At 44.1% G+C, this 14,224-nt stretch overlaps 1 protein-coding gene across 4 annotated transcripts in view; it reads left to right on the top strand.

Moving 5' to 3' along the window:
* SS18 (SS18 subunit of BAF chromatin remodeling complex) overlaps positions 1 to 14,224 on the top strand; it is a 77,138-nt gene that overhangs the window by 26,005 nt on the left and 36,909 nt on the right. For all 4 annotated transcript variants that reach the window (XM_069731230.1, XM_069731231.1, XM_069731233.1 and 1 more), the window contains exon 4: positions 6,346 to 6,499. In XM_069731230.1, coding sequence (XP_069587331.1) covers positions 6,346 to 6,499 — 154 coding nt within the window. The remainder of the gene's footprint in view (positions 1 to 6,345; positions 6,500 to 14,224) is intronic.

Here is a 14,224-nt window from a genome sequence, read left to right as displayed (position 1 = left end):
GGGGTGGGGAACCTGCGGCCCTCGGTGACTTTTCATGCCGCCTGTCGTGTGCGCGTGTGTGTTATTTTGCAGGTCTATGATGGGATGTTAAATTGCCGTATTGGTATTGATAACAGAAGTTTAGGTTGTATAGTACTGATGGCAACAGAACTAGCGATTCTCTTAGTACGCTTCGGGCAATCAGAAATAACATGAGCAGAATCGCCGCAGTAAAAACACAACCTATTCTGACGCCTGAATGTTTGACGTTCAGCTCTAGACAAAATCCTATCACACTGCATAGGCTCAGGGCTCCGTTCAGACGACAACGACACAGTGTGCACAACTCTGCGCTCGCGCAAGCGCCGATCAGTCTGAATGGCCAGAGACATAGAATCACTCAGACCAGCAGGCGTGGGGAACCCCACCATAACATCTTTAACGGATTCAGTAAGACCTTTTCTGAAAATTGCCGCCAAGGCATCCTCATTCCATTTAGTCAGTACAGACCATTTTCTAAATTTCTGGCAATACAATTCTGCCGCTTCTTGACCTTGACACAGGGCTAACAAGATTTTTCTCAGCCTGATCCACAGAATTAGGCTCATCATACAACAACCCCAATGCCTGAAAGAACGAATCAACATTAAGAAAAGCAGGATTGCCAGATTCCAGGGAAAATGCCCAATCCTGTGGGTCACCACGCAGCAGAGATATGATGATTTTAACCTGCTGAATAGGATCACCAGAAGACCGGGGTCTTAATGCAAAAAGCAGTTTACAGTTATTTTTGAAACTCAAAAATTTGGATCTGTCACCAAAGAATAAATCAGGAGTGGGAATCTTAGGTTCTAAGGCAGGAGTCTGAACAATGAAATCTGAAATACCCTGTACCCTAGCAGCAAGCTGATCCACCCGAGAAACTAATTCCTGAACATTCATGTTAATACTAGACTCCGTAGCCACCCAGAGGTAAAGAGGGAGGAAAATACCAAACCGGCTAAGGGAAAAAAAATGGCTCAAAAGCTTCCCTCCCTTCTTCTGAGATGCTATTAACTCATTGTTGGCCAGTTGTACTGTTATGATCTGGTGGCCTAGGAGCAGCATGAGACGGACTCTGGAGAAGGTGGTCCCTGTACTGACCGCAAACCCTGAACCTAGCAGCGCAACTAGAAGTAGCCGTGGGGGGTACCTAACACTCCCTAGACCCCTCGGCACAGCCTAAGATCTAACTACCCCTAAAGACAGAAACAGGAAACCTATCTTGCCTCAGAGAAAATCCCCAAAGGATAGATAGCCCCCCACAAATATTGACTGTGAGAGGAGAGGGAAATAACATACGCAGATATGAAATCAGATTTTAGCATAGGAGGCCATACTAGCTAAAAAGAAAGAATAGAACAGAGTACTATGCGGTCAGTATAAAAACACTAGAAAATATCCACCGCAGAAAATACGGATCACCACATCTGACTAAAGACATGGGGGTATATCTGCATCTCCAGAGAAATAGCTAGGCTGCAAAAAATCCTTCACAGACTAAGCTGGACAAGACAAAAACATGAAAATGCACAGAACTATAAGGTCCACAGCAGGTGGACAGCAAAAACAAAGCCAGGACTTATCTTTGTAGAAAAGCACAGAAAACTGGAGAGAGCAGCAGGGAAGTGAATCCTTCAAGAACAATGGACAACTGGCACTGACTAAAGGATCCTGCAAAGCTATATACCCCAGTCAGTTTTGCAATTAGTAGATACATCTGTCCACTCCTGCAGTCCAGGCACAACTGCATTACCCTCTACAACCACCGGAGGGAGCCCAAAAGCTGAATTCACAACAGCAATCATCCGAATGCGGACAATTGCGTAAAACGCATTACTGTCTATGGGAACGCATTGGTACGCAATGACATGCGTTCGTTACGCATGCGTACTTTAGACTGCGCATGTCCAGAAAATGTCACCGCCTCCACCATGTGCATAAAAAACGCAAACGCATGCCTAAACGCATGCACACGCAGCGTTTTTGTTTGCTTCATGCGCAAGATGATGCGCAGGCGTAACCATGCTTTTGCATGCGTTTTGGCATGCGTTTGTGCATGCAGATGTTGCGCTGCGCACAGAAACGCTAATGTGAACTTAGCCTAAGGCAGCTGTCTTTTTAATGCAGGTAACAAGTTGATTAGGAGCGTCTAACTGGTTTGTAGGAACCAGAATTCTTAATGGTTGGTAGGGGATCAAATACTTATTTCTCACTGCAAAATGCTTATTTATATAATTTATACAATGAGATTTTTCTGGATTTTATTTTGGATATTCTATCTCTCAATGTTAAAATTCACCTACTCTTAAAATTATTGACTGTTCATGTCTTTGTCAGGGGGGCAAACTTACAAAATCAGCAAGGGATCAAATAATTATTTCCTTCACTGTACATGGTCCCCTCACCCTCATCCTGTTATACATGGTCCCCTCACCCCCATCCTGGTATTTATGGCCCCCTTCACGCTGCACACATAAAATAACCCATTCCCTGTGCTCCCTCACTTGTTTTGATGCCAGCATGGCAGTGACGTTCATGCGCTACTCACAAGCTGAGGTAAGCTGCTGGAATACTCACTGCTCCCCAAGTCCTGGATTGGAGCGCAGTGAGTAATCAATTTCTTTAATAGCAGGCACACTGTTAGCCACAGCTGCCAGATTCCTGCAGTTGTTGTGCCATCATGTGTGCCTGCTATTAAAGAGAATGAATATTCACTGCTCTCCACTACCATGGGTGTGAATATTCACTGCTACACAAGGCCATAGTTCCGCCCACCTCTCAGTTCCATCTTCAGTGCAAAGAGGTGGGCTCCACTATGCGTGTGGGAAGCAGTGAATATTCACACCCATGGTAGTGGAGAGCAGTGAATATTCTCTTTAATAGCAGGCACATGTAATTGCACAACCACTGCAGGAAGCTGCAGCTATGGCTAACAGTGTGCCTGCTATTAAAGACTTATGGTCGACTATAAGACACACCAGACCATAAGACACAACGCATATTTTCAGAAGGAAAATTGTGTGTGTGGGGGGGGGGGAATTAATGCGTCAAGTGGGGTCCGTCTTACAGTCCTGAATTCTACCCGGGGTGGGGTGGGGGATCGGCAGCGCTGGTGGAGCAGAGTCATAGGGGGTGTTTGGTGGTCCGGCGATGATATGACCCAGATTGGTGCACAGGTTCGGCGGTTTGGGGGACTACGGTGACATTTTGTGAAAGCCCGGCGCCCCCACACATCCATTGCTGCAATGCGGTGGTCTCTGGGAAATTTCATCCCAGTCTGGTGCTGCAGGTTCGGCGGTGGTGCGGCGGGCTCCGGCGACAGTTTGTGAAAGCCTTCGCACTTCTATTGCCTCGATGCTGTGGCCTCCGGGAAAATGGCCGCCGGAGGCGGCACATGCTCAGATTGAGATCTCGGCAACAAGATCTCTGAGCCGAGATTTCAATCTGCGCATGCGCCGCTTCCGGCGGCCACTTTCCCGGAGGCCAGATTGATTCCCCCGGCGCAGATTGAGATCTTGGCAACGAGATCTCGTCCAGAGATCTCAGGAGACTAGAACGCGGAGACGAGGCAATAGAAGTGCGGAGCTTAGACGAAATGTCGCCTGAGTACCCCGCACCGCCGAACCTGCAGCTCCAGGCTGGTATGGGAGCGAGCTCATCGCCCTGCAGCGTCAGAATAGGAAGAATCGCCCGACTCCTGCTGCCACCACGGTAACTTTAAGTACTTCTGACTCTAAGACTCACCCCATTTTCCCCCAAAACTTTTTTGGGGAAAAAGTGCATCTTATAGTCCCAATAATACGGTAATTGCTAACATCTCCGCAACAGGCGAGCAAAAAAAAAAAAAAAAAAAAGAGAGAGTTAAACCTCTTTAAAGCCACTATTTAATTTTGTGTCCATTTCAACATGAACGATTTGGTGACCGGTCTGCCCTGATTTTTTTTTGTTTTGTTTCATCAACCAAAATATTTCACCATTCTGTGGATGGAAAATCAATATTACAGTAGCAGCATTGTGGATTAGATTTTGCTCCATGTGCTGCAGAGATAATCCACAGTGCAGTGTGAGTTGATTGGCGCTGCAGATTTAAAATGTGTATTGCAGAGTTTTCATTCATAGCCTCTTTATGAGGGTGAAATGTGCAGCAAATCCACAGCAAATTTCTGAAGTAAGTGCCACGTGAACATGCCCTAAAGAAATGGTATATACCGTATATACTTGTGTATAAGCCGAGTTTTTCAGCACCTTTTTTTGTGCTGAAAACGTCCCCCTAGGCTTATACATGAGTCACTGTCCCAGAAAGTGGGGAGCGTCAGAGCGGCGGGTCACAGAGGCAGGCAGTGAATATTCATTACTTTAATGAGCAGGGACATGTGATGGCAGTGAGGGCGCGCAGGGAAGGTAAGTAGGATGTGTTTTTTTTTTTGTTTGTTTGTTTTTTATTTTTTATAGGAACCATACATACAAGGATAGGGGATATGGAGCCATGCATACAAGGACAGGGCCTGGGGAGCCATGCATACAAGGATAATGATGAGGGGACAATGCGTACCCGACTTATACTCGAGTGAAAAAGTTTTCCCAGTTTTTCGTGGCAAAATTAGGTGCCTCGGCTTATACTCGAGTATATACGGTAAATTGTATACAAACATGGAAATGGTGGGGTGCAGATGGCCATTATGAGCCTCAGTAGTGGTCTTTTTATGCTATCTGTACAGTTCACTATATATATATATATTTTTTTTTTTAATTTTTAAGAAGAACTCGATACGGCATGGTGAATATCAATATTTATAAAAACAGAAGTTTCTTTATTGCCTGTACTGTTTAAAAAGATTCGCTGCTCAAAAGGTACCGTAAATTTAGCATTGGATAGTCAGAGTTAAATCAATGACCATGGAAACTCTGCTACTCCCACCTTCTCGGCGGGCTGTAAGCGGTGATGTCGCTTAGGCCAGGTTCACACTGCGCTGCAGGCGTCCGTTAGACGGACTACGTTACACTGGGGCATAACGCGGTGTAATGTAGTCCGTTAACGCCACCATTAATTCCTATGTCGGACGCATCGCTAGCGTGCCGTCATTGAGTGACGGACCCTGAGACGCGGGCTGCAGCGTTTCCGGGTCCGTCACTGCTAACACAGATAGAGCATCTGCTAGCGAGATGACATACCGGCATTTGCGTTAACAGCAGCCCGTTAACGCATGTGTTGAACGGGCTGCTGTTAACGCAATGTTACTGCTGCAGCCACTGATCGGCAACTCCTGACCCTGCAGCCAATCAGTGGCTGCAGCAGTTGGGTCACTGGTGGTCGGTGACATCAACAGAGATTGCAGGAGCAGCGGATTATGCATTTCAAAGGGAATCTGTCAGCAGGCCACCTAATCTGATAGTAACATAATGTAGAGGTAGAGAGCCTGATTTCAGTGATCTGTCACTTACTGGGCTGCTTGCTGTAGTTTTGATAACATCACTGTTCTATCAACAGGAGATTATTACTATATGACTAATGAACCTTCCTTCATTAGTCCTGCACATTCATGAACTCTGTATAACCCCACTCCTAACATTGATTGGCTGCTTTGTGTGCACTGTACATGGGCAAAAAGCTGCCAATCAGTGGTGTGGGTGGGGTTATACAGAGCTCAGCAATGAGAGAACTGCTAAATCTGCAGCAGTTAGTGTGTTTTTATCAAATTGACAGCTAGCGGCCCAGTAAGTGATACATCACAGGAATCCGGGTCCTTGCTGATCCATCTGCTCTCAAATGGGGGAGAGGGAACCCGATGACGACCTGTTTGTGGCAACATCAGAGGTGAAAACTATAGGTTTGTGCTAGTGCAAGGTAGTTGTGCCATCTTCTAATGCCGCTGTACACATCAGATGGCCAATGCCACTCACTGAAAGCAGTTAATCTCCCAAATCGAAGCTAAAAACTGAAGACAAACAAGGTGTAATATGTGGCTGCTACCATACACATTATACTGATGGCTGATGTTAACAATGTATAGGGCCAATAGTTCTAGTACGAGTGAGGAAGCAGAGGGCGAGTAGCAGATGAAAAGCAGCAAAGTGTCCTTTGAGTTGGCATACAGATGAGATGGTGTGCCCCTGTGGCCTGGCACTGCAGTACGTACAGTATCCTTCTCTTCTCAATCTCTAAACCTACTGTAGATGACGTGCAGTATAAATGTCCCCAAATATTTGTCATCGGCTCCATGGCTTTTGGCAGTCCGCAGTTCTATGATGCCTGCCGTGCCAGTCTGACTGTAAAATATGTAATATTTTATACCTTGAATTAAATATTTTGCAAATCTGCTTTAGCTCCCCACACAGAATATGCCTATGGGTCCAGCAGGGATGAATCAGAGTGGCCCTCCGCAACCACCACGCTCACACAACATGCCTTCAGAAGGAATGGTAGGAGGGGGTCCGCCTGCATCACACATGCAAAACCAGATGAACGGCCAGATGCCTGGTAAGAATCTCTTCTCTGAGGTATTAACACCAATGTTGCTTAGCAACCAATGGATGTGGGGGCCCAGGGGATACTAGATTGTTGATGACAAAACTGCCTGGAATCCCCTGGAGTGCGAGCTCTCTTACAGTTTGTTAGCTCCGCAGCTACGTGACCTGTATTCACTGCTTATCTTTCTGCCCTCGGGCTTTGATGTGGCTGACACACAGCATTGCTGTGATGAGCAGAACTGTCTAAATTTAGTCTGTGCGAAACCGCACTGTACAGCTGGCTCTCCAAAGCTTTGTGTCGAGAGACTGGCCATTGGCTCCACAAATGTAAATCCCTTTATGAGCGAAAAGGTACGGCTTTATTGCTTCCGTCACCCTTTCACTGCCGGGTCATAATTTAATTGTTTGCAAGTGATATGTGCCTTGTAATAAAAGACTACTCTTTATTTACCTCACGTGTGAAAGAAGCATGGATTTAAAATAAATATATATATGTGTGTGTGTGTGTGTGTGTGTGTATATATATATATATATATATATATATATATATATATATATATATATATATATATATATATATATATATATATATATATATATATATATATATATACATATACTAGATGGTGGCCCAATTCTAACGCATTGGGTATTCTAGAATATATATGTATAAAGCAGCCACGTAGTATATAGGAGCCATGTAGTATGTAGCAGACAAATACTACGTGGCCTGTGCTATATACTATGTGGCTGCTATATACATACATACATACATACATACATACATACATACATACATATTGTAGAATACCCGATGCGTTAATACAGGTCACACAATATATAACAGTGGCCACTCAGTGTATAACACAGCCACGTACTATATAACACAGCCCACGCAGTATATAGCAGCCACGTACTATATAACACAGGCGACGTAGTATATAACACTGGCCACGTAATATATAACACAGCCCACGCAGTATATAGCAGCCACGTAGTATATAACACTGCCCACGCAGTATTAACACCCCTGCAATTCTGTCAGATAACACTCAGTTTCTTCCTGAAAATGTTTGCAATCACAAATTCTTTGGTATTATTGTCTTCATTTAATTTGTCTTAAATGAAAACACACAAAAGAGAATGAAGCAAAAAGCAAAACATTGATCATTTCACACAAAACTCCAAAAATGGGCCAGACAAAAGTATTGGCACCCTCAGCCTAATACTTGGTTGCACAATCTTTAGCCAAAATAACTGCGACCAACCGCTTCCGGTAACCATCAATGAGTTTCTTACAATGCTCTGCTGGAATTTTAGACCATTCTTCTTTGGCAAATTGCTCCAGGTCCCTGAAATTTGAAGGGTGCCTTCTCCAAACTGCCATTTTTAGATCTCTCCACAGATGCTCTATGGGATTCAGGTGTGGACTCATTTCTGGCCACCTTAGAAGTCTCCAGTGCTTTCTCTCAAATCATTTTCTAGTGCTTTTTGAAGTGTGTTTTGGGTCATTGTCCTGCTGGAAGACCCATGACCTCTGAAGGAGACCCAGCTTTCTCACACTGGGCCCTACATTATGCTGCAAATTTGTTGGTAGTCTTCAGACTTCATAATGCCATGCACATGGTCAAGCAGTCCAGTGCCAGAGGCAGCAAAGCAACCCCAAAACATCTGGGAACCTCCGCCATGTTTGACTGTAGGGACCATGTTCTTTTCTTTGAATGACTCTTTTTTTCTCCTGTAAACTCTGTTGATGCCTTTGCCCAAAAAGCTCTACTTTTGTCTCATCTGACCAGAGAACATTCTTCCAAAACATTTTAGGCTTTTTCAGGTTAGTTTTGGCAAACTCCAGCCTGGCTTTTTTATGTCTCGGGGTAAGAAGTGGGGTTTTCCTGGGTCTCCTACCATACAGTCCCTTTTCATTCAGACGTCGACGGATAGTACGGGTTGACACTGTTGTACCCTCGGACTGCAGGGCAGCTTGAACTTGTTTGGATGTTAGTTGAGGTTCTTTATCCAACATCCGCACAATCTTGCGTTGAAATCTCTTGTCAATGTTTCTTTTCCGTCCACATCTAGGGAGGTTAGCCACAGTGCCATGAGCTTTAAACTTCTTGATGACACTGCGCATGGTAGACACAGGAACATTCAGGTCTTTGGAGATGGACTTGTAGCCTTGAGATTGCTCATGCTTCCTCACAATTTGGTTTCTCAAGTCCTCAGACAGTTCTTTGGTCTTCTTTCTTTTCTCCATGCTCAATGTGGTACACACGAGGACACAGGACAGAAGTTGAGTCAACTTTAATCCATGTCAACTGGCTGCAAGTGTGATTTAGTTATTGCCAACACCCAAGCACACAGTATCAGCTCAAGCCAGACGCTGGGATCGACGTCTCTGCTGAGCAGTTTCCACTTCGGCTGGAGGAGAATGGGAGACCGCAGTGGACATGGTTTGAGATTCCCCCTGTGCAGCGGTGGGAACTCAACACCTAACATGAACTTTAAGTTTGACATAGTGGGAATAACCGAGACATGGTTAGATGAAAGCTATGACTGGGCAGTTAACTTACAGGGTTACAGTCTGTTTAGAAAGGATCGTAAAAATTGGAGAGGAGGAGGGGTTTGTCTCTATGTAAAGTCTTGTCTAAAGTCCACTTTAAGGGAGGATATTAGCGAAGGAAATGAGGATGTCGAGTCCATATGGGTCGAAATTCATGGAGGGAAAAATGGTAACAAAATTCTCATTGGGGTCTGTTACAAACCCCCAAATATAACAGAAACCATGGAAAGTCTACTTCTAAAGCAGATAGATGAAGCTTCAACCCATAATGAGGTCCTGATTATGGGGGACTTTAACTACCCGGATAACTGGGAAACAGAAACCTGTGAAACCGATAAAGGCTAATAACCAAGAAAAATTATCTTTCACAATTGGTGCAGAATCCAACCAGAGGAGCAGCACTTTTAGACCTAATACTATCTAATAGACCTGACAGAATAACAAATCTGCAGGTGGTCGGGCATCTAGGAAATAGCGACCACAATATTGTACAGTTTCACCTGTCTTTCACTAGGGGGACTTGTCAGGGAGTCACAAAAACACTGAACTTTAGGAAGGCAAAGTTTGACCAGCTTAGAGATGCCCTTAATCTGGTAGACTGGGACAATATCCTCAGAAATAAGAATACAGATAATAAATGGGAAATGTTTAAGAACATCCTAAATAGGCAGTGTAAGCGGTTTATACCTTGTGGGAATAAAAGGACTAGAAATAGGAAAAACCCAATGTGGCTAAACAAAGAAGTAAGACTGGCAATTAACAGTAAAAAGAAAGCATTTGCACTACTAAAGCAGGATGGCACCATTGAAGCTCTAAAAAACTATAGGGAGAAAAATACTTTATCTAAAAAACTAATTAAAGCTGCCAAAAAGGAAACAGAGAAGCACATTGCTAAGGAGAGTAAAACTAATCCCAAACTGTTCTTCAACTATATCAATAGTATAAGAATAAAAACTGAAAATGTAGGCCCCTTAAAAAATAGTGAGGAAAGAATGGTTGTAGATGACGAGGAAAAAGCTAACATATTAAACACCTTCTTCTCCACGGTATTCACGGTGGAAAATGAAATGCTAGGTGAAATCCCAAGAAACAATGAAAACCCTATATTAAGGGTCACCAATCTAACCCAAGAAGAGGTGCGAAACCGGCTAAATAAGATTAAAATAGATAAATCTCCGGGTCCGGATGGCATACACCCACGAGTACTAAGAGAACTAAGTAATGTAATAGATAAACCATTATTTCTTATTTTTAGGGACTCTATAGCGACAGGGTCTGTTCCACAGGACTGGCGCATAGCAAATGTGGTGCCAATATTCAAAAAGGGCTCTAAAAGTGAACCTGGAAATTATAGGCCAGTAAGTCTAACCTCTATTGGTAAAATATTTGAAGGGTTTCTGAGGGATGTTATTCTGGATTATCTCAATGAGAATAACTGTTTAACTCCATATCAGCATGGGTTTATGAGACATCGCTCCTGTCAAACCAATCTAATCAGTTTTTATGAAGAGGTAAGCTATAGGCTGGACCACGGTGAGTCATTGGACGTGGTATATCTCGATTTTTCCAAAGCGTTTGATACCGTGCCGCACAAGAGGTTGGTACACAAAATGAGAATGCTTGGTCTGGGGGAAAATGTGTGTAAATGGGTTAGTAACTGGCTTAGTGATAGAAAGCAGAGGGTGGTTATAAATGGTATAGTCTCTAACTGGGTCGCTGTGACCAGTGGGGTACCGCAGGGGTCAGTATTGGGACCTGTTCTCTTCAACATATTCATTAATGATCTGGTAGAAGGTTTACACAGTAAAATATCGATATTTGCAGATGATACAAAACTATGTAAAGCAGTTAATACAAGAGAAGATAGTATTCTGCTACAGATGGATCTGGATAAGTTGGAAACTTGGGCTGAATGGTGGCAGATGAGGTTTAACAATGATAAATGTAAGGTTATACACATGGGAAGAGGGAATCAATATCACCATTACACACTGAACGGGAAACCACTGGGTAAATCTGACAGGGAGAAGGACTTGAGGATCCTAGTTAATGATAAACTTACCTGGAGCAGCCAGTGCCAGGCAGCAGCTGCCAAGGCAAACAGGATCATGGGGTGCATTAAAAGAGGTCTGGATACACATGATGAGAGCATTATACTGCCTCTGTACAAATCCCTAGTTAGACCGCACATGGAGTACTGTGTCCAGTTTTGGGCACCGGTGCTCAGGAAGGATATAATGGAACTAGAGCGAGTACAAAGGAGGGCAACAAAATTAATAAAGGGGATGGGAGAACTACAATACCCAGATAGATGAGTGAAATTAGGATTATTTAGTCTAGAAAAAAGACGACTGAGGGGCGATCTAATAACCATGTATAAGTATATAAGGGGACAATACAAATATCTCGCTGAGGATCTGTTTATACCAAGGAAGGTGACGGGCACAAGGGGGCATTCTTTGCGTCTGGAGGAGAGAAGGTTTTTCCACCAACATAGAAGAGGATTCTTTACTGTTAGGGCAGTGAGAATCTGGAATTGCTTGCCTGAGGAGGTGGTGATGGCGAACTCAGTCGAGGGGTTCAAGAGAGGCCTGGATGTCTTCCTGGAGCAGAACAATATTGTATCATACAATTATTAGGTTCTGTAGAAGGACGTAGATCTGGGGATTTATTATGATGGAGTATAGGCTGAACTGGATGGACAAATGTCTTTTTTCGGCCTTACTAACTATGTTATGTTACCTGTTAGGTGGCACAGGTAAGTTACAGGTGCTGTTAATTACACAAATTAGAGAAGCATCACTTTTTTATGTTTGGTGTGGAATTATATCCAATTTGGCTTTAGGACAATTCTTTTTGTGTTTTTTCATTTAAGACAAATTAAATGAAGATAATAATACCAAAGAATTTGTGATTGCAATCATTTTCAGGAGGAAACTGGGTATTATCTGACAGAATTGCAGGGGTGTCAATACTTTTGGCCATGACTGTAGCAGCCACGTAGTATATAAAACTGGCCACGTAATATATAGCAGCCATGTAGTATATAACACTGCCCACGCAGTATATAAAAATCAAAACAGTAATCCCATGATTGGATAGAGATAATATTATAGTGATAGGTTCTATTGTCCCACAATATTAATCCCAATCTCTAATATAACCCCGTTCTTACGCAAAGTTAAATGGAATCATATAGAAACAAACGCGTATTTAGAAACATCAGATAACAAACTTTATTAGAATAAAATCAGAAATACACAACTCTTAAAATAACACCCATAGGTAGATGAGCCAAAAAATAAAAAAAATGGCACCACTACTGAGCGGTAAGTCCTGCAAAACCTAGTAATTCATAATACTTTAAGTGTTTGCTGTATACGGTGGAACTCCTAAAATAGGGATCCCTACAAATCACCACACATGCACATATAGATACCACGTAACTGAGCCAAGCGGCAATATCAAAGTGGCATATACTAGCAATACGGCAGATAATAGACAAAACAAACACCCATACTGGCAAGTGCCATAATGAACAGATGTGACAGGGACTTACCAAAGCTCAGGAGATGGTGCCACAACCCCTACGCGCGTTTCGGCGCTGTGCCTTCGTCAGGGGGAGTGCCATCATACTCCAAAGTAGCCCCTTTTAAACTGCGATCATCCAATCCGAAGGTCACCCTATGAAATGGTCAGGAAGTGCGTCACAAGTACCCCGACGCATCGCTTGCCAGTGACATCGTGTGGGCGGGTCCTCCCCCTTTAGGGGTTTAGTCATCAAGTGCGCGGCTCTGTGGGGAATGTTTGCACCCGGGACTACATATCCCGGCATGCAAGGTATTTGTAACATACTGGATGTATCGCGTACCTGTGACATCGAGTGGGCGGGTTCCCCTTCCCTCCTGGGGTTAATTATCATGTGCACTGCCTTGTGGGGCATGTATGCACCCGGGACTACATATCCCGGCATGCAAGGCCTTTGAAACGTACTTTTGCTTGATACATCATATGGGCGGGTCCTCTCCCCCTTTCTTAGGGATTAGTCATCACGTGCGCTACTCTGTGGGGCATGTATGCACCCGGGACTACATATCCCGGTATGCAGGGTACTTGTGACGCACTTCCTGACCATTTCATTAAATACGCGTTTGTTTCTATATGATTCCACGCAGTATATAGCAGCCACGTAGTATATAACACAGCCCACGCAGTATATAGCAGCCACGTAGTATATAACCCTGCCCACGCAGTATATAGCAGCCACGTAGTATATAACACTGCCCACGCAGTATATAGCAGCCACGTAGTATATAACACTGCCCACGCAGTATATAGCAGCCACGTAGTATATAACACTGCCCACGCAGTATATAACAGTGGCCACGTAATATATAGCACAGCCCACGCGGTATGTAACACAGCCCACGTAGTATACAGCAGTGTGGGCACCATATCCCTGTTAAAAAAAAATTAATTAAAACAAAAAATAGCTATATACTCAACCCCTAGGATCCACCGAAGCTCCGGCGATACGCACGCGGCTGCCGCCATCTTCCGTTCCCAGGATGCATTGCAAAATTACCCAGATGACTTAGCGGTCTTGCGAGAGGTAATTTCGCAATGCATCACCGGGAACGGAAGATGGCGGCAGGCGCGAGCAGCTCGGTGGACTACGGAGGGTGAGAATAGCAGGTTTTTTTTAAATTTTTTAATTATTATTATTATTCTTAACATGACATTTTTTTTACTATTGATGCCGCATAGGCAGCATCAATAGTAAAAAGTTGGGGACACACAGGGTTAATAGTAGCGGTTACGGATTGCATTACCCGGAGAATAACGCGGTCCGTTACGGCTGGCATTAACCCTGTGTGAGTGGTGACTGGAGGGGAGTACGCGGGCGCCGGGCACGTACTGCGGGGAGTAAGGAGCGGCCATTTTCTTCTGCACTGTGCCCGTCGCTGATTGGTTGTGGCTGTTTTGCCGCAACCAATCAGCGACTTGGATTACCATGACAGACAGAGGCCGCGACCAATTAATATCCGTGACAGAAAGAAGGACAGACGGAAGTGACCCTTAGACAATTATATAGTAGATGTGTGTGTGTGTGTGTGTGTGTATATATACCCTCCGTAGTCCACCGAGCTGCTCGCGCCTGCCGCCATCTTCCGT

The sequence above is a fragment of the Ranitomeya imitator genome, chromosome 6, assembly GCF_032444005.1.
Source record: "Ranitomeya imitator isolate aRanImi1 chromosome 6, aRanImi1.pri, whole genome shotgun sequence".
Lineage (NCBI taxonomy): Eukaryota > Metazoa > Chordata > Amphibia > Anura > Dendrobatidae > Ranitomeya > Ranitomeya imitator.
The sequence above is the reverse complement of the archived record's forward strand: the minus strand, read 5'-3'. Positions and strand labels throughout refer to the sequence as shown.